The sequence below is a fragment of the Mustela nigripes genome, chromosome 10, assembly GCF_022355385.1.
Source record: "Mustela nigripes isolate SB6536 chromosome 10, MUSNIG.SB6536, whole genome shotgun sequence".
Lineage (NCBI taxonomy): Eukaryota > Metazoa > Chordata > Mammalia > Carnivora > Mustelidae > Mustela > Mustela nigripes.
The window spans coordinates 65,529,636-65,549,943 of NC_081566.1; the positions used below are offsets into that span (position 1 = coordinate 65,529,636).

Sequence of the window (20,308 nt, forward strand, 5' to 3'; positions counted from 1 at the left end):
AAGATTTTATTTATTTATTGGACAGACAGAGATCACAAGCAGGCAGAGAGGCAGGCAGAGAGAGAGGAGGAAGCAGGCTCCCCGCTGAGCAGAGAGCCCAATGCGGGGCTCGGGGCTCGATCCCAGGACCCTGAGATCATGACCTGAGCTGAAGGCAGCGGCTTAACCCACTGAGCCACCCAGGCGCCCCTAAATGAAAAACATTTCTATATGTAAACAAATACATAAATAACGGGCGAAACATCTGAGTCAGCCGTTCTCCAAAGAAGACACAGAAGCGGTGAAGAAGCGCGTGGATGGGCTCAGCCCGGGAGTCCGGAGGAAAGCGCGGACCTGCGGCACGGGAGACGGGAGACGCCACTGGGCGCGCAGCCGCCGGCCTCCGGCAGACAGACCGCCGGCGAGGAGCCCGGCGAGGGTGTGGGCAAACCGAGCCGGTGGAAACGCAGAGCAGCACAGCTGCGCCGGAGGACAGCCTGGCACCTCCCCGGACGGTGACACCGGCAGTGACGTCGGGAGCCAGCAGAGCTTCCCAGCACCGTTCCTGACGCCCGACCCCAGAGAACAGCCCCGCCGCCCGGGGCAGAAGCAACGAAATGGGGTGGGAGGGCCACGGGACAGAATGCAATCCGGGCACAAAAGGACGGAAATCCTGACACGGCGACAGGGACGAACCCCGAAATCCTTCCTCATGCGAAGTGCAAGAGGCCGCCGCGTCATGCCAGCGCGGTGCGCTCTGTGTGGACGGAGAGTCCAGACCAGGCGGGCGCACGAGACAGAGGGCAGTCGGGGACCGCGGGGAGCTGGGAGAGGATGGGGAGTGACTGCAATGAACACGAGGTTTCTTTCTGGGGTGGTGAGAATGTTCTGGAACTAGAGAGGGGTGACGGGTGTACAAGTCTGCGAATGTGCTGTGCACCACGAGGGTACATTTCCCGGTGTACGGATTAAACAACTTCTCCCGCGGCTGCTTGAAGCCTGGCCGCCGGCACGAATGACGCGGTAACTACCCGCACCAGGAAGTTCACGACCAACCCGCCACTTCAGCGGGACCAGACAGTCCCTGACGTCCCCCCGGAAAGGCACCGGTACCGGAGACAGAGATTTGCAAAAAACCCGCCACGATGTACCAGACCACACCAGACGTCCCATCCGCACTGGGATTCAGAACTCCGGACCCAGACGGGTTGTGGCCGCGCAGCCGGCTTCGGCGCGATCGAGGACTCGTGGATGACGCAAAGAAAAACGGACCCAAGCGCAGACTCACAAGACACGGTCTACATGAGAAGAAAGGGCAAGAAGCGGTGAAGGAGCGCCAGGGACAGAGGCCGGCGGGGCGGGCGCGGGCCAGAGAAGCGAGCTGGAGGCTGCGAGCAGCAGCAGCGGAGCCGCCGCGGCGCCTGCCCCGGAGACGGCGGTGCGGCGTGCGAGGAGTCAACCGAGACCGTTAGAGAAAAACAAGAATTAAACAACTATGAAAATACGAAAGGTGGTAGAATTCGTAGAAACCAGCAGTAGTCGTATGACAATTAACAGGATTTATTTTTAAGATTTTATTTATTTGCCAGAGAGAGAGCACAAGCAAGGGGAACGGCAGGCAGAGGGGGAAGCAGGCTCCCCGCCGAGCAGGGAGCCCGATGCGGGGCTCGATCCCAGGACCCTCGGATCGTGACCTGAGCGGAAGGCAGCCGCTTAACAACTGAGACCTCCAGGCATCCCTGACTTTTTAAAAACCTCTCAGAAAACTAGAAACACATAGAGACTTTCATAATTTTTCAAAAATACATAGCCAAAACTGTTTTTATTTTAAAGATTTTATTTATTTATTTGACAGGCAGAGAGGCAGGCAGAGAGAGAGAGAGGAGGAAGCAGGCTCCCCGCTGAGCAGAGAGCCCGACGGAGGCTCGATCCCAGGACCCCAGGATCACGACCTGAGCCGAAAGCAGAGGCTTAACCCACCGAGCCCCCCAGGCGCCCCTATACAGAGCCAAGACTTAAACACTGTGGAGAAGGAGGAAGAAGGCGAAGACGATGACATCACTGTTTACTACCGCGAGTCCTTGGTGACGATGTGGGTGAATCTCACAAGGGCAACGTCAAGGAAAAGAGTCCAACATAAAAGATCACAAACCACAGGATTCCTTCCATTTGATAAAGTGTTGGGGGGGGGGAACCCAGGCAAGATTCATGTCTGGGTAACAAAAGGCAGGAAAGTGGTTACCCTTCCAGCTGCAGGTGAGGACGGGATGGGGCGCCTGGCACTTCATGGGGGTGTTCCGGATCCGGGTGCCGGTCACAGGGCGCGCTCATTCGCGGAAATGGATCCGGTGAACACCGGGGACCCGCGCACTCGGAGGAGGTTACGCTTCGGGAAGAGTGCAGCAAGACTGCTGGATACAACTATCTCACAAAAAGCAATAGTTTCTCTAAGTCATCAGTAAGTAATTTTTAAAAGAAAACAGAAAACAAGAGAACATTCCCGACAGTAACAGAAACTATCAAGTACGAGGTAGTGACCTAGTAAGAATGCGTGAGTTCTTTGAAGAACAAAACTCCGCAGAACGGGCGCCCGGTCGCTCAGCGGTTCAGCATCTACCTTAAGCTCCCCATGATCCTGGGGTCCTGGGATCAGCCCCACATCGGGCTCCCTGCTGAGCGGAGAGCCCGCCCCTTCCTCTGCTGCTGCCCCTGCTGGGCCCCCTCCTTCTCTGTCTCCCTCTCTGACTAATCGATAGAATCTTAGGAAAATGAGTCTGAAAAAGAAAACCTGGTGGCGGCCAGCGGCAGACAAGGAAAGCCACGTGACTGACAAGTGCGGCGAGGGGCCCCGGAACTGCTGTGGAACAGCCCTGTCCACGCCTTCAGAGCGGCAGGGGTTGGGTGGACGCCGGTGCCGGTGAGGATGGAGGAGACAGGAACAGCTTTCCTGGGAAGCAACCTGGCCAGGTAGAGGCGGGTGCGAACCCCAGAAGCCAGGGCCCCTCTCAGCGCTGTGCAAAAGCAAGGACAAGGGCAGCGGCCCAGGCAGGAGCTGTGGAGGACGGGCCGAGCCGGCCAGGGGTCTGCCCCCGGCTGGGTGAGCGCCGGATGCCCACCAGGGAATGAAAGGCGGCCCAGGCCCTGCACCCCAGGCACCCAGGCTCCGTGGTGACCCCGCAACGCAAGCGTGTTCAGTGAGAACGGCCTCCGCGGGCCCATCATCACTCACGTCCACTTACAAACAGGCACGAAGCCTGTTTTACAGGGAGGCGAACACACCGGTCTACAGGGAGGCGAACACACCGGTCTACAGGGAGGCGAACACACCGGTCTACAGGGAGGCGAACACACTTGCACTGGCCAACCCAGATGCCCCGACCCGCCGCTCTACTCCTCGGAGTCCCTTCTGATGGCACTGCACTCCGCAGAGCAGGCGCCCCGCGCCCCGACCGCCGGTCCACCTCCGGCTCCGGCAGCACGGCCGGCGACACTGCGGGCAAGGCCTCCCGCCCCAACCCCGCGGGGCACCGAGCCCACGAAAGCGAGGCGTATGGAGGGGGGCGGGCGGGGGCGAAGACGCAAATACCTAAAACAGGAGCGACCCGGCCTGGGCAGGTCTGGGCGGTGGCTTTCGACGGGTCCACGCGAGCAACTGCGGACGCTTTACCAGGCTCCTTCCTGCGACAACTGCAGGAGAACCGCTCCTGCCCGGAGGCCACCAGCGGCCGCCAGCGTCCGGCACCGGGCGCCCCTCCCCGGCGGCCCCGACGACCTCCGGGCCTTGGCACAAGCCTGTCCGTAGCCTTCGCCCCGTCGCCCCCCCGGTTCCGCTCGGCGTCACGTGCTCTGCGGCTCCCTCCGCGCGGCCCTCGGTCTCGGCCGGCCCGGCGCCCGCCCCCGCACGCCCGCCCCGGAGGCCGAGCGCCCAGCTCCCCGCCCCGCCCCCGACGGCGCGCGCGACCACGTGACCGCGGGCGGAGCCCGGCCAGTCGCGACCCGGGCGCGAGGCCCCGTGACCGGGCGGCCGCCGCGCCCCTCCCCGGCCTCTCGCTTCCCGCCCCTTACCTCCCGGCAGCGACCAGCTTCTGGAGGAAAGTTTCCACCAGCGTGTCGAGGAGCTTCACCCTCGGGATGGTGGCGCCGGGGGGCACGGCTGGACACGACCCTTCAGGCCCCCTTTCCTCGCAGCCGCCGTCTGCGTGGACGCGACGCGCTGCGGCCATCTTGAACGCCGACCGCCAAATCTAACGGGCTCGCTCGCCCCGCCCCCCGGGCCTCCCGATTGGCCGGCCCGGCACCGGGCGCCTCCGGTTGGAAGGGACGAGTGTCCGTCACCGAGCCGCGGGGGCGGGGCGGCGCGCTCCGGCGGGCCGAGGGACCACGCGCACGCGGACGCCCGGGGGCTCGGTCAAAAGGTTTAATCACACGGCAGCGGCTTCGTACAGTGCATCAGCGGGGGTCCGCCGCTCGCGTTCGCGGAGTCCAGTGGGCCACGCGCCAGCCGCACCTGCGTGCCCGCCGCCCCGCTGTCCCACGTTCCTTCCGGGGCGGGCCACAGACCAGCCCCCCGCGAGTCCAGCGGCCGCCGTAACCCGAGGCCACCCGTCCCCGCAGGGGTCGGGGCCCCCTGTCCTAGCACGGGCCGGGGCGAGGGAGGGAGGTGGGCAGAGGGAGAGGTGGAGGAAGGAGGGAGCGGTAGACACACGGAGAAAGAGGTGGACAGAGGGACAGCCAGACAGAGGGAGAGGGAGAGAGGGCGGGGGGGGGGGGGGGGGGCCCCCGGGGGGGGGGGCCGGGGGGGGGGGGGGGGGGGAGCAGTCTGAGCGCACGCACGCCCCCTCCTGCCTCGGCCCGCCGAGTGGCCAGCGTGGGGCCGACAGCAGACGGGCCTCTAGGGAGGAGGCGTGGGGCGAAGCGCGGAGACTGCAGGGACAGGAGCCCTGGCCTCCACCCTCCTGGTGGCTCTTGGGCAGGTGGGTGACTGAGGGGCAGTGGGTCAGAGTCACCTGTGCACCCTGGTGTGGGGGGGAGCCACTAGGGGACGGACACTGGGGGACACCTGACAGAGGAGGAGAGGGGACACAAAACCAAAGGGAGGTGAAGGGGGTTCGCCCTCAAAGATCTGACAGACCCCGGTGGACAGAGGTGGAGAAGCAGGGTCTGGCTCTGACCTGGCCAGGGAGACAGAAGGGGGCAGCCGTAGAAGTGTCAAGGCCTCGGGTAGCTAGCACCTTTCACGGCACCGCGGCCATTCCCGGGGTGGGACTGATGAGAGGCAGGAAGCTCCTCCAGCCACACGTGTGACCTCTGTGGGTGCGGCAGCCTGGGTGGCAGCGGCGTGTGGGGAAGGAGGAGTGCCGGGCAGCCGCGCAGGGCAGTGTCGGGCTGGTAAGTGCAGCGGTCGTGGGCAGGTGGTTTCGTGGCCTGCTCCTGACTCTCCCAGCACCCCTCGGGAGGCCTGTGACCGGGAAGGCTCTTCACTGGGATGAGGAGAGAAACACCAGTGGTTCCACGACTCGGAGGCTCCCGCTGTGAGGCCTGTGTGTCCGTGAGTCCCGCTGACCCGGGTACAGACATGGGTGGCCCCACTGCGTAGGGCCCAGAGCTCCACTGGGCTTCCCCGGACCGGCTGTTCTCTCTGCCTGGCAGGCCCTCTAGTCACCCCGGGCCTGCACGTCCGGGGGCTGCTGGCTCGGAAGGAATGTGGACGGGACAGATAATTGGTATTGAGGGAAAAGCCGCGTTTTCCACCTGTCTTGAGGAAGGGGTGGGCTCTGACTGCAGGACTGGCGCTTCAGCAGGACTGACAGTACCTAGTTCACAGGTGTTAAAAAAACACACACAAGATAAAGGATCAACATTTGTCCCCGACCTAATACCTCTCCAAAGAGAGGACAAGTGCTCTGGAACACCAGAGGTTCTCGCTGCTCCTACTCCCCGCGCGGAAGTGCTGGCCCGTGCCTCCAGCACCCCGTGGGCAGGGAGAAGCAGCGCAGTCCGGCGGGCAGCTCAGTCCCGAAGTAAACACGAGCGGGCCCGCGGAAGGCAGCGGGAGAGGGCTCGTGGCAGCCGATGGGAGCGGGGCTGAGGGCCCAGAAGACCAGTGACGGGAAGCAAGCTCTATGTACAGCTCTTGTCTGGGTGTCAGGAACACAGACGGTGGGGGAAGCCAGAAGAGGTTCCGCAGGGCGTGGGGCGGTGGCACTGGACGGTGGGTTTCCTTAGGACGGGGCTGAGGACCGGGACTGAGCCAGGGAGCCCAGCAGGGCAAGAAAACGAAAAGTAACGGGCGAGGGGGTCCCGGTGTGGAGCTTCTTCAGCAAGAGCTGTTCCGTCTCTGCCCTGTCCCAGACAGGCCCCCTGGGGTAGGGCTGCAGATGTGGGGTGGCGGGGAGCCCGTCGGGAGGCGGCGCCACCCCTCCACGCGGCCCCTGCCCCAGAGCAGCGCGGCCACCAGTGGGCTTGACTCCCGCTGCGGGTTACCAGTGTCGGGAGTCGACCAGCTCCGGCCGGAGGCTCAGCTTCTTGAGGCTCTCGTAGCCCACCACGATGACGATGGTGGAGGGCGTAGCTGAGATGATTCTGGCCGAGAGGCCCTTCATGAGGCCCCAGGGCCCCTCTTCCGCCATCAGCTGTCTGAAGGTCAGGATGATGGAGCTCTTGCCTTCCACCTGGAGAAGCACACAGCGGAGGGCCGCGGGCTGCGGTCAGAGCCGCTCAGCACAGCCTTGTGCCTTGGGGTCCGGGGTGGGACCGTGCTTGGGCGCGGCAGGGTGGCCCGGGGCTGCGTGTGGGCCCCAGTGCCGGCCCGCCTGCCAGGGTCGGATCCTGCTCCCCGGTCACCGGTCACCGACAGCACAGCCCCGTGGGGAGTGTACTCTGTGCTCGGGGCCCTCGCGCGTGCAACAGCAACGGAGCACCCCCGGCCCCGCCGCGGTCGTCTGAGCGGTCCCGCTGGCAGGCCCCGGTGCCCTGTTAGTGCGAGCTATTACCACCGTCAGGCCGGCCCTCCGCTGCGGCCCTGCCCTGGCTGCGTCCCTCTGGCCTCAGGGAGACCGGGTACTCGCGGTCCTGCCGCTCTGTCCTTTCCATTCCGACCACTTCAGTCCCTCAGTCCCCGAGGCTGGACTCCTCCCCTCACGCTGGCACCCACACACCCCCCAAGGCCCCTGTTCCCTGCCACACCGGAGTCCAGCTGAGACTGGCACCTCCTCTGTTCTTCTCGACAGTCCTGCCCCCTTCCTGTGCCCCCAGACCCTGCCACCGAAGCACACTTGGTCCCACTCAGACCCTCAGACGGCGCAGGACACCAGCTCTCCGTGTCACGCCTCCCCAGACTGGGCGATGTTCACAAGGCCATGGGCTCGGAGCGTCAGCCCCTCCCCCCACGTCCCGCAGCTCCGGCCGCACACCACACCCCGCTCTTCCTCCGCACACCCTCCGCACACCCTGCTCTTCCTGGGCAGCACTCTCCTCTGCCCGCCTCTGCCCCCTGCCCTCCCTGCCCTCCCGCAGAGCCACAGCCGGGGCAGGGCCGCTCGGGTGAGCCTCCAGGCCTCCAGCGCGCTTTGTCCCCTCCCGCCCGGCAGTGCCTCGGCAGCAGACACCTGTCCTTTCCCTTGGTCTCCTCACGGAACACTCGAAATAAGCCTCAGAAGAGGAGGGAACCTGTGCACTTTGTTATCTGCAAACCAATCAGATGCCAACTGATTCGTTCAAAAGTGTGTGTGTGGGGGGTGCCTGGGGGGCATAGTCGTTGGGCGTCTGCCTTCAGCTCAGGCCATGGGATCGAGCCCTGCATCGAGCTCTCTGCTCGGCAGGAAGCCTGCTTCTCCCTCTCCCACTCCCCCTGCTTGTGTTCCCTCTCTTTTAAAAAGATTTTTAAAATCTTTTTAAAAAGTGTGTGGGGGCGGCATTCTTTCCTAGGGACGAGTACACCTACATTTACCGGCCACCTCCGTCCCAGCATCCTGGTATCAGGGGGCGGACTTCACCTCCAAGCTGTTGAGTTCCCTCCCCCCCAGCCTCACCAGCGACCCCACTCTCCTGCACAGCTGCCCTCCAGCCCTACCCACCTCAGACGTCACAGTTCCCCAGTATTCTCACCTAAAGCTTCACACCGCAGCCCCTGCCACCCGTCTGTGACACACCCAGATTCAGATTCTGCTTCCTCGGACGAGGTGCCGGGGAGCTCTCTTTGAGCTGAGGGAGGACAGGGACAATCATCCCTGGACAGCACCACCAGGGCTCTGTCAGCGTCCCTGCCGCGTCTACATGGCACAGTCGGTGAGACCTGCCCAAGAACAGTCTGCAGAGAACCCAGACCTACCTGCCGAAACGGACAGACGTCTAATCGCCCCAAACCTGCGACGTAAGGAAAAGCTGTCCTATCGGCTACGCTAGCAGGCGGCCGGGCAGGGAGGAGCCCGGCGGGCATGGCCACGACAGGAGCAGGGCATGCTGGGACAGGAACAAGTGTGCGAGGCCAGGAGCAGGACGTGCGAGGCCACAGACACTACGAGAGCAACACTAGGGGCTTCGACGTGCTCCGCTGGTTTCTGCAGAAGCGAGCCGGCTGCGGGAAGGGGCCTGGCTGACAGGACAAGGCCAGCTAGACTAGAAGGCCATGGCTCAGAGGTCAGGAGGGCACGGGGGAGCCCGCAGGTCACCCACCCTCCTTCTCACCCGGGCGGAGGCCGGACTTACCTGCACTCGGGTGCGGATGACGTCCATGGGGTTGGTGAGGACGGAGGCAGTGGCCGCAGCCAGGGGCCCCGAGACAGCCTGGAAGACGATGTGCGGGCACTCCTTAGGACAGAGGTATGAGAGCTGTTCTGGAACCGAGGGAAAAACAAGGCCTCAAGACCCGCGGCATCACGCGGTCAGCCCTCAGGCTGCTTCTGCGCCCAAGGACGAACCCTCTCCAGCCCCAGCCCCCTCGGACCCCGGAACACCCGTCTTCTCTTCCTGGCTTCCGTCGGAGCCAACAACACTGATGGCTCTGAGGGCCCTTCCGGAAGCCATGCTGGGTCCATCTCCAACCTGAACAGAACAGTCCTCTGGGGAAGGGGTTTCAGAACCTCTCTGCACACCAGTTCCTTTCATCTGATGGACAGAAATCCTCCCTGGTGCGAAAACCCGATGCCTGTGCTCCGCTCCTCTCGACTCACGGCCAGGAACGCACACGGGGCCCGTCTTCCCACGCAGGCACGAGGAAGGGGCAGGGTGACTGGCACGGGCTCTCTTCCCCGCATCCCTGTCCTGACCTTGTGCGTTCTGGACCACGTGAATATTTGTACTGTACTTTTTCATTCCAGCTTCCTAGCAGGTGGCATTATGTTAGTTTCCTACGGGGGACACAGTGACTAGAAAATCCCGCATCCTGCTCAGTGCTCGCGACATTAACCCCTTCAGCCCCATCACCTGTTTCCCAGCCTCCCACCTCCCCCCTGGGGACCAGCAGTGTGTTCTCTGGAGCAAACAGCCTGTTTTTTGGTTTGTCTCTTTTTTTCTTTGTCTTGTTTCTTAAATTCTATGTCTGTGTGAGATCCTAGGATACCTGCTTTTCCCCAACTGGCTTATCTCACTTAGCATTATACCATCTAACTATGTCCATGTCATGGCAAACAGTTAAGTTTTCATTTTTTTTAATGGCTAATACTCCATTATGTATATACCTATGTGAATTTATTTTAAAGATTTTATTTATTTATTTGACAGACAGAGATCACAAGTAGGCAGAGAGACAGGCAGAGAGAGAGAGAGGAGGAAGCAGGCTCCCCGCTGAGCAGAGAGCCCGATGTGGGACTCGATCCTAGGACCCTGAGATCATGACCTGAGCCGAAGGCAGAGGCTTAACCCACTGAGCCACCCAGGCGCCCCTATGTGAGATTTTTTAAAGATTTTTAATTTATTCATTAGAGAGAATGAGCGAGCACAAGTAGGCAGAGTAGCAGAGGAAGAGGGAGAAGCAGGCTCCCCACTGAGGAGGGAGCCCGATGCAGGACTTGATCCTAGGAGTCTGGGATCATGACCTGAGCCAAAGGCAGAGGCTTAACTGACTGAGCCACCCGGGGGTCCCCCGCCATATGAATGTTTTTAAAAACAAAAACAATACTGAGAGAAAGTCATATCCCAGAGAGAGGTTTTCTCCAGGCTGTACCAAGAAAGCAAAGCTCATTCCTCAAACTGCTGATGGAGACGGCCAGACTCACCCACTCCCTGGTCACTGGGAAGCTCAGTGCGGCTGAACTGTTAGCTTTACCCTCTCTAGCCATGAAAGACAAGAGCTCGCTTGTTGAACAAAGGCTCCCTGAGTGGCCACGTGGCCAGCCGCCCCAGACCCCGAGGATGGAGGTGTGAATAAACGAGGTCAAATCCCATCCTCAGAAAGGTTCCTGTTCTACGGGGTGGGGGGGGGGGGGAGATACAGGCAATCCCAAAAACCAAAACCAAAAGACAGAGCTAGGTCAGAAGTCACGTGTGTCCCCTGTCGATAAGGATAAAGCAGGAGAGGGGACAGGGAATGCGGAGTGCTAGCAATGCAGGGGCCGCCGTTTTATTTTATTTTTTTTTTATTTTTTTTTTTTTAAGATTTTATTTATTTATCAGAGAGAGGGAGAGAGCAAGCACAGGCAGACAGAATGGCAGGCAGAGGCAGAGGGAGAAGCAGGCTCCCTGCTGAGCAAGGAGCCCGATGTGGGACTCGATCCCAGGATGCAGGGATCATGACCTGAGCCGAAGGCAGCTGCTTAACCAACTGAGCCACCCAGGCGTCCCGGGGGCCGCCGTTTTAAACACGGTGGGTATGCAAGCCCTCTCCAGAAGGCTCGAGTCTGAGCAAAGACCTGAAGGTGAGTGCAAGCCCTATGGATCTGTGCAAAGAACTTTCCAAGCAGGGGAACATCCTGTGCAAAGGCCCTGAGGCAAGAGCATGCCTTAAGTCTTCACGGGCAGCAAGGCCAGTGTGAGGTCGAAGCTCTGGCTTCCGCTCCACAGGAGGCTGGATGCGCGGCAGGCTCGCCACTGCAGGTTCCGTCTCCGTGTTCTCTCTATAGCTCAGTTACCACAGAACCTTAAAGAGTTTTCTTCTCATGCCCTTACTTTTGGTCATTTGTGGCCACCTAAAGATCAGGGGGTAGGCATGTGGGCCTCTAAATCCGGTAGCACGGGAGGACTCCGTACGGCCTGCCAGAGCTGCCTGCCTCTGCCACCCGAGGTTGCTAGCCACCGGTCAGCATAAACCGAGAGAGTGACCAGCATAAACCGAGACACCTGCGTCCTGTTTCTCCAGAGAAGGAAGCATCTCACGGCCACTGCGTGGTGGCGTCCAGCTGGGCGCTGCCAGCTTCCATGGGCCTGTCTGCACTGGCCCCTGGGCCTGCCACAGCAGGCTCCAGGTTCCCGCTGTAGTCATGCACACAGACCATTTTCCTGGGGCTTCGGGAGAGGATGAGAAAACAAAGCAAGAGGGTGGGGGCAAGAGCTCCAGGTCTCTGCTCTCCACCACTCGTTCAACCAGCGCTCATGGGCTCGAGTATCTGCAGAGCAGATGGTAAACCCAAGCTCACTTGGTCTAAGGCCCTCGTGGCCACATGATTTTGGACGGTAATATAAACGCCTGTTTATTTCACGCTACCGGATGCCAGGCACTGCGCGGAGCACAGGACACACAGCAGCGAGATGAACCTGGAAGGGCCTTCATGGGACTCCCATTCTGCTGTGGGAGCTGTGCGTCAAGGACCCAGTGACTGCAAATCACGACAAACGCTGTGAAGGAAACGAGCTGAAAAAAAAGACGAGCCCTTTTTCCAACTGGATGAAGACGTCTTCTGTGCAAAGGTGGCGTGTAGGCTGAGGCCTGGAGCGCCAGAAGCACGACGGGGGACAGGGCGCTCCAGGCCGAGAGAACGTTATGTGGAAAGGTGAGGACAGAGCTTGGTGTGTTTCGGGAACAGAGAGCAGGACAGTGAGGACGGAGCGGACCACGGGGACGGAGGCCACCGCGGGCCGCGCAGCACAGCGGCCGGATCATGGAGACCTGCACTGGCCACGGGCACACTCGTGTTCACTTTGTAAACTTGTGTTTACATTTATTCTAAATGCTCAGAAGGCACCATTGGCAGATTTTAAGCCGTTGGGAACGACAAGAACCATTCTGCTCATTCAACAAGTATTTACGAAGCACACGTGTCACGTGTCCAGGAGCCCGTCTGTGCAGTCAATAAATGTCAGTTTCCTCCCCCTTCCAAGAAACTTTCCAATCAACTGTATCTTAATTGTATCTCAACTGAAAAATGCATTAGGAAAAAGGGAGCCTTTCCACACCGTGGAAGAGAGAAGGTGCGACAGTGGTAAATGTGTACGTACTTCATGCTCGACACTCACCACCTCTGAACACATCATCCTGCTTGACTTTAACAAAATAAATGGTGTCTTGCAGTGAAAAAAAAAAAAAAGGAGAGAGAAGGTGCACACAAACGGCATCAAGGCAAGCTATGCAGCTGCAGAAGGAAGCTTCCAGGAGCGCCCCGGGGCTCAAGGACAGACAGGTGGTTTGGGGGTTAGGAAGGGCTCCAAGGACAGATGGAGGCGGCAGTGAGCAGCACTCACGTAGGTCATGGCCTCACAGGGCTGGTGCACCTGGACGGCGGAGAGGAACAAAGCCGGGGTGGGAAGATTTGTCCGTGATCTGGCCTGGCTACCACGCACATCACACCAGGGGACACTCCGCTGTAAAGGGCGGCGGAAGCCAGGCGAAAAGATGGGCCCGTCCTCGGCCAGCAGGGGGAGCCGCTGAGCACCACGCCCAGGGTTGACAGAGCGACTCCGATGCCATGTGCGCTAGGTGGGATGGGAGACCAGCTAGAGGGCTGGCGCAGCAGCAGGCAGGGTGGCCCTGGAGGCCTGGTTTCTAGGGAAGGCAGGAGAAATGGACAGAGAATAGGAAAAGACATTCTGGGGTCACCAGGACCCGATGTGGGCACAAGGGAGTGACTGTGTCAGTGACATGGAGAATAACCTGGCCACTGAGAAGGAAGGGAGTCAACCAGCTTGGGATGAAAGACAGTTTCCGGCGTAGTGTTTCGGATGTAAATGCATGCGTCCAAGTCGGGAGGCCCAACAGTCAGTGTCTGTCCAGAGCTCTGGGAAGTTAGTCTAGGGACAGACACAGATTTTCTGACATGGCAGAAAAGGACAAGTCAATTGTACATGAAATCACATGAGGAGAGAAGGGCAGAGACAGATGCCGGAGAAAGCGCTCACGTTTCCTAGACTGCTGCTTTCTTTCTTCTTCTTCTTCTTCTTCTTCTTCTTCTTCTTCTTCTTCTTCTTTTTTTTTCCTTTGGCGAGAAAGAGCGCACGTGCACAAGCAGGCCGGGGGCAGAGGGAGAGGGAGAAGCAGGCTCCCCACTGAGCAGGGAGCTGGATGTGGGGCTGGATCCCAGGACGCCGGGATCATGACCTGAGCCGAAGGCAGACACTTAACCGACTGAGCCACCCAGGCGCCCCTCTTAAGAGTTTTTCTTAACATTAAGATTACCAAGATCAGTTCCCAAAGGATCTGAGGCAAAAGGTCACGTGGAGTCTGGGTGAATTTTACCAAATATGCAAGAAGAAAGACTGTGCTGAACAGGAGAGAGAAACAGAGCTGGCAATAAAGAAGAAGGCACAGTCAGGAGAATAGGAGAATCACAAACGTGTAGTCCCTGAGGGAGAGCGTGATGACAGGTGAGGAAGGCATCATGAAGTCTGGTTAGAAAGGTCCCGGAGAGCCTGGGTAGAATGCCCACGGCCAAGGCTCGGAGCCCACAGCAGGGACTGTGGAGGCTGCAAGCAGACACCGTCCTCACAGGAGTCTGCTGGTGGCCCAAAGCCATGGGTGGGTGTCAACGGTCACAGGCACGCTCAGGTCCTGTTCTTGGCAATGCACTCTGCCTTCCAGAGGGAAGTCTGGCAACAGGCTTATTGAGGCCCTCAAAAATGTTATCTTTGGACCCAGTAATCCATTTCTGGGAAACACCTAAAAAGAAGTAAAATGTCTTACAAACAAAAATACATTCTAGGAGCGGAGGGGTTCCAGGCTCTTCGACACCCTGAATTTAACAACGCTGAGGAAAGGCATCCAACGCAAACACTCATCTGAAATTTGAAATTTCCTCTTCAGATCCCAAATATCCCATGAATTTTGTCCTTCCTCGCCTTCCAATTAAAGTCCACGAACCCCCACTGATTAAGGCAATCAACATAATTGATGTTCGAGAGTCGTCTACTTTACTCGTCTGAGTCCCCCCACAATGACAGAAGCTCCCCGAAAGCAAGAACCCGTGTCTCATTCATCCATGAGCCCTCTTGGGATCAAATGTTTGTTGGACAAACACCCCGTTCTTCCCTGAAATCCTCCGCTCTGGCTTGCACAGCGCCCCGCCCGCCCCGCCCCCACTTACCCCACCTGCCCAAGCCCTGCTCTCCCGCCCCCCTTACCTGCATAGAAGTGATAGAAGGGCCACCAGACAGCACTGTTTGGGATGTAGGTAAGCAGTGACGCCACGTACCCCCGGTAGAAGCCTCGGAGCCCGTCAGCCCGCAGGATCTGCTTGATGATGTCCTTGGTTTGGCCAAAGGCTACCACCCCTCGTCCCTGGGGGCTTGCTCGCACTTGGAAGCGGCCCATTCTCTCGCCCTTGCGCTGCATCATCAGGTGCTGGGACACCACATCGATGGGCACCGTGATGCTCTGCGCCACAAGGGAGGCCGAGCCGCCGGCCACCAGTGACTTGACCGTGTTGCTCTGGCTGTAGTCAGCGACAAACTTCCGGGTGAGCTCGTACGTGGTGACGTAGCACTGGCCGGAGATGAGCGTGAAGGTGTTGACCAGGAAGCCCCGGTAGAGGCCAGTCACGCCGTCGGCTCGCAGGATCTTGACGAAGGCATCGAAGGTCCCGTGGTAGAGGCTCTTGCCTTTCTGGACCTGCAGCCGGGTGCGGATGAGGGTGAACGGGTAGACGCTGACGCGGATCATCATGGTCATGGCCACCCCAAACACGTAGAACTTCTTCTTGTCCAGGTGCTCCCACTCGATGATCTGGATGTTGCGCTTGTCCTCCATGGCGCCTACAGCCCTGGGGGTGCGAGCGAGCAGGAGGACGTGGGCAAGGAAGCCAGGGCTTGCGCTCTGCCCTGCGCCTAGGCTCCGAACCCCGCGCTCAGGCTTCATCTCCGGGGTACCCGCCTCCCCAGAGTTTAGATCCCACCCGGTCCAGCGAGGCCGGCTCTCTTGCCCGAGTCATCCTTCGTGCCCCTGCTCTCTCCTTGGTCAGCCCTTCCCCAATTCCAGAAGCCGCCCCTCACCTCAGTGACTCCCGCAGCTCCGCTCCCGGCTCGGCTCCCTGCCCCGGCTGAGCAGACCACCGAGCCCAGTCCCTGCCTCTGCCCGGGCCCTGGAGTCAGAGCCCATGCGCCTCCTGCTCTGCTCACCCAGGCAGAGCTCAGGATGCTGCCCAGAGAAACCACCTGGCCAGGGGCAAGGCCTCCACGGGATGAAGGGATGTCACTGAGCGACACTTAGCAAGTTCCTAATGCTGAAGGGAAGCCGGTGCTCCATTTTGGCTGCTCCAGGGCCTCCCAAGGAGGCACCGCCTTGACCAGTAACCGTCAGCAGGGTGCTGCTTTTGTCACCATTTACCGGCAGCGGACTGGGCCCTCCAAGCGGCCCACTAACCCTCACTACACTTATCTTCCCTGTGGCCTGCATTAGAAGAAAGTCTGCCCCCCTCCCCGCCCTCCAGCAAAGGATAGAAAGTTAGCAACAAGCCAAAGGTCAGAGTCCCCTTTGGTTATTAGATAACTCGCTCTAGAGAAAAGAAGCAGCAGCAGAGAGCAAAGAGGTTTCCCTGAAGTCTGGAGAACCATAAGGCACAGGACAGGCCCAGCCCTTCTCACCCCTGCACACAGAAATCGTCATCTCTGTGCTGTACAATGAGGGCAGACCCAAGCGATAGGAAGATACCACCTCTGCCTTCCAGACGCGCACAGTCTGTTTTCAAAGACAACAGCAATCCCTCCGGGGAATGGATCTAAGACTCAGACAGAAACCAGGTCAAAGTACGCTGCTGTGGCTCTAATGTCAGGCCTGGCCACCACCGAAGTTCTCCATCAAAACCAGCACTAATGCAATAACCATATGAAACCGGGACCTTCCAACTTAAGAACCATCCAGCAATGGGTCATGATCTACTGGACATGCCCTGAGCGACAACAGAACGTGTTCCTGCACAGGACACCGGACATTTTTGGCCAGAGTGGAAACGGGGAGGTGGAACCGGCAGCGAGAAGTCAGGGGCTCCCCAGGCTTTGGGAGAAATCCCGACAGGCTTGGTAAGGAGGTGGCCACATTAAAGGGACAACTCTAGAAGCCGAAATGTTCCTGAAGCCAGTGCCTTAGCCAACCTCATGTGTCTAAATGGAATCCATCCTTGACCACCTATCCCAACCAAAGGTCCCAAGTAGCCTGAGGAGCTTCTCGCTTTGCCATGGAAGTCAGCAGAGAAGCACAGTGAGCTTTCCGGGGAGCCCCCACCCCCACCCCCAGCGGGACTGTGTCACTGTCACAGAAGGCCAGGCTGCCTGCAGGGCGAGCCAAACACCTGTGCCCGGAGGGAAAACCTCAGCTTCAGGTGAGGCCAGCGGAGGAACCCTGCAGGGCAGAGGCGTGGGGACAGAGCAGGAATGCATGCAGACCGCGAGAACGGTGGCTTAGAACAACCAGCTCGGCCCAGGAGGAGCATCTAGGATGTGGGAAATAACCGAAAGGAAGGCTGCCGTGTCACTTGCTGCGGGCAAAAGTGGCCCTTCCTCCCCAGCCTCAGATGGGGACACCCACCAAGCCCCACAGTCCTCTCCTCTGAGGCCTTCAAGAGAAGGTGGTCACTGTCACCTGCCCAGAGTGTCTGGTATCCAGGGTCCCAAGGTCATGTTTCCAACACCACTGGGCGATGAGCAGAGAGAGACTCAAGGATTTTCCGAATACCTGTCACCTCATGTGACCTTAGAACCTCACCTGTGCAGAGTTAGACACTTCGGCATCAGATAAAGTAAAAGGAACAGGTCCAAGGTCATGGTGGAGGCAGGATATGAGCCAAGATTTCTCCTCTACTGACCATGCCTTCTACCCCACGGAAGTGAGGAGTTCCGACACAAGTCACACTGCTCAGTCTAAAGCCGGGTCCCTCCCACCTGTGGTAGGCAGCATTAATGCTTTCATGGCTGCTGGTCACTCAAGGGTTAAAGGGTTAAACATAAGCTCCTGGGCCTGCAGATGACCAGAGATTTTTCTCAGCTTTGTTCCAGAGAAACCGAAAGCTGCCTCTGCTTTCCCAGGGTGCTGGTGGAGGGACTGACCAGGCTGAGCGGCGGGCCAGCACTTGGCTGTCACCGGACAAACACGGCAGGGCTCAAGCAAGACGTCCTCCTGCTGGGCTCGCGCCAACTGTGCTAAGCAGGACAGAAAGGAAGAGCAGTGGACTCGTTCTCAACTTGTCCAGCTGAGTCATAAAGAACCACTAACTCCTGACAAGAAGTCCAACGGCGGGACCCAGCACCCCATGTCTCCATCCTTACCTGGGCCTATTGACTGTAAAGTCCCACAAAGAAGTGGGGGGACTCTCCGAAGCCAAGGCAGGTGTCTTCTACAGCTGCCATGGTGACCGAAGCCACTAAGGGTCATGCCTCAGAGGGAGAAGCTTGTGCAGCTGAAGGCGAGAAGGCCCCGCACGCACTCCCTCTAACCCTTCAAAAGCTGCGGCTGCCCTGGAAAGTGGGATCCCAGCCTGCTCTTTGTTACATAACCTCCAAACTTCCTGCTGAAATACCAAAACTAGTCCCTCCCGCTCTACCCGATGGAAAATCCTCTTGGCAGGCACCCGGACGCGCATTGCCTCTGGGCTTCCCTTCTCCCCACTCAGCAGCCCCGTTCTTTCGCGCTCTTCCCCCAACCCTTACTTGCGTGCACAGCTCCGAATCTGAATTTCCTCCCGTCTTTCAACAACTGCCCAGGCACAAAGTTTGAAGTGCTTCCTATGGAACCCAACAGATGACCCAGGACACGCCGAAGTCATCAAATGCGATGTCAGAGGCAGCGCCTCCGCTACCAAGCCCAGCAGGGGAAAGGGACAGATCGGTGGTCTCTGCACCTCCCCCTTCCACCTGCACTCTTCCTGATCCAGAAGCATCCCTCCAGATCATTCTCTAGGTACTGAGGTAAGACTCTGGTTCAGGACACGGCGGGCCACCTGGAAGGCCGGGGTCATGCAGTGGGAAGAAGACCCGAACTCAGGAGGTCCGAGGTCCACTTCCATTACTGGTACGATCGGAACCATGTCGCTTCATTGAAACTCAGTTTCCTCATCTGGGAAGCGGGGCGGCCAGGCCTGCCACACGTGTACCGGCGAGGCGGTTCGTGGGAAAGCATCCGGTAACAGCGAACATCTCTACCACTGCAAAGCTCTCCTGGACAGCGCTGCAAAGCTCTCCTGGTCAGAGCCGCGCAGGCACCGGCAGCTGGCCCGGGCTGGGAGCTTGCAGACAGACGAACTGAGGCTGCAGGCTAGCCCGTCCAGTAAGAGCCACTGTCAATGAGCTGTCTGGGTGACTACTGTGCCCCAGCGTTTGGAAAAGTCTGCTTTAAGTGACGACGGTCACTCTCGGTATAACGATGACAGAGCTGCTCAAGAAGTCCAGGACCATAACGACTCTATCCTGACCTGTCGCCAGAACTTGGCCCAGCACTGGTCACCCGACGCAGGCAGAGCTGTTCCCGCGGCCACCCGCACCAAAGCCAACCGCGTCCCGCAGCTCTGGACCCACACGCTGGGCTCGGCCCCCGGTTCTCAGCGGAAGCAAGGCCTCTGCCCCACTCTGTCCCTCACTCTCCCCGCACGGGCGCGGACACATCTCCACGCTCGGCCACCGCGACGCCTCCGACCCCTCCGACCCCGCCCTCGAGGCCGACCCCCCACCCGTCACGGAGCGGCCCCACCCAGCTCTCCCGGGTCGTCCACAGGCACCCACGCGATCCTCGTCGCAGACACCGCACGACAGCCGTCCCGGCGACGCCTGCCCGGGCCCCCCGCACGGCCGCCCTCGGCCCGGGGCTCGCTGCCGGCCGAGCCACGCCCCCGCCCCGCTCCCTCCGCCGCGCGCTCCTCCGACGGGAGCAGACGCCTGGCCGCAGCCGCCCCTCGGCCCTGGGGCTGCGAGGCCGGCTCCCGCGGAGCCGCAGGCGCTCGCCGCCGCCGTGACAGGTCCGGGTCCTCGGAGACCTCCGCCGCCGGGCGCTCCGCGCCGCCGGCTTCTCACCTCCGCCGATCAGGGCGGTTCTGCCGCGACTGAGGCGAGCTCCGAACCCGGCCCTTTAGGCCACAGCGCCCACTCGAGCCTCCGTGCCCGGCGGCCGCCGGCCCCCGCTCGCATCTTCCTCCATCTCGACCCGGCTCCCGGTACAGCCGGAACCGGAAATTGGGGCACTGTCGCTCCCGCCCCTCGCGAGGGGGCGGGGATACGCCGGGGGCAACTCCACCAATGGCGTGCTGAGCTTTGAGCCTCTCCCCCGCCACCCCCGAGGAGGTGAGGGGCGGAGCGCGCGGCCATCCTGAATTCGGGCAGAAGCCACGCCTTCGTTGGCCTCGTCATGCCCTCAGTTCTACGGCGCGTGCGTGTCCTTTCTCGTTCGCGGAGCCAAGTCACCCGGCCCTGCTTGAGGATCCCGTTGTAAGTGGGTCACCTTGTGTTTCGGGTCTATTGGAAATCTTAACTCCAAATCTAATCTGTGATTTTTGCGTGACTTTTCTCATCTGTGGAGCCAAAACAGTAGAGGCCGGTGTGCAGCAGGAAGGAATGAGGTTAGACAGCCGATTCTGAGGCTTGAGAACCCAAAACATTGCAGGAATAGGGGCCATTCTGGAGGTGGAGTAAATGACATTAGGGTGTCTTCCGGCTCTGAAACGACCTGTGTTTGGATTTTAAGGGAGAGGAAGAGCTCTTTAAATGAGGGTCTGGAAGACCCGGGGTGGAGAGAGAGTTCACTTCAAAATGGGATTTTCCACATCTCAACAGCAAAAGACCAACGACTCGGTGGACAAAAGACTTGAATAGACGTTCTTTCTCCCGCCTCGGTTCGTTAGCAAGTCCAGTCGCAAGTCCAGTCTTGCATTGGCACAGACCACGGTGCAAGCTCTCCTCTCCCCTGTCACCTGCAGCCCATCCTCAGATGCCGTGGGCTTCATTTCTCTTTGTTTTTATGTATGTATTTATTTATTTATTTGACAGACAG

General features: G+C 59.8%; 2 protein-coding genes and 1 long non-coding RNA gene across 5 annotated transcripts in view; all 3 read right to left on the minus strand.

The window, feature by feature from the left end:
- The window catches only part of LOC132025869 (uncharacterized), a 7,506-nt gene extending 3,623 nt beyond the window's left edge, over positions 1-3,883 (minus strand). The window contains exon 1 of the long non-coding RNA XR_009406724.1: positions 3,566-3,883. This is a non-coding gene — a long non-coding RNA (uncharacterized LOC132025869). The remainder of the gene's footprint in view (positions 1-3,565) is intronic.
- Positions 1-4,268, minus strand: part of PMF1 (polyamine modulated factor 1) — a 14,253-nt gene extending 9,985 nt beyond the window's left edge. Inside the window, exon 1 of the mRNA XM_059413676.1 lies at positions 4,045-4,268. Within this exon, the coding sequence (XP_059269659.1) occupies positions 4,045-4,202 (158 nt within the window). The 5' untranslated portion in view covers positions 4,203-4,268. The remainder of the gene's footprint in view (positions 1-4,044) is intronic.
- A 1,523-nt stretch (positions 4,269-5,791) lies between these two features.
- On the minus strand, positions 5,792-19,495 carry SLC25A44 (solute carrier family 25 member 44). 3 transcript variants are annotated; one of them, XM_059413673.1, is made up of 4 exons: positions 19,336-19,495; positions 14,464-15,101; positions 8,686-8,813; positions 5,792-6,650 (listed from the first exon to the last, which is right to left on the minus strand). In XM_059413673.1, exons 2-4 carry the CDS (start codon positions 15,086-15,088, stop codon positions 6,459-6,461), a joined length of 945 nt encoding a protein of 314 aa, XP_059269656.1. In that variant the 5' UTR covers positions 15,089-15,101; positions 19,336-19,495; the 3' UTR covers positions 5,792-6,458. The 3 variants fall into 3 exon arrangements, with proteins under 3 accessions (XP_059269656.1, XP_059269657.1, XP_059269658.1); XM_059413674.1 differs by lacking the exon at positions 19,336-19,495 and adding an exon at positions 15,331-15,427; XM_059413675.1 differs by lacking the exon at positions 5,792-6,650 and adding an exon at positions 8,071-8,181.
- Between the last annotated feature and the right edge of the window lie 813 nt (positions 19,496-20,308).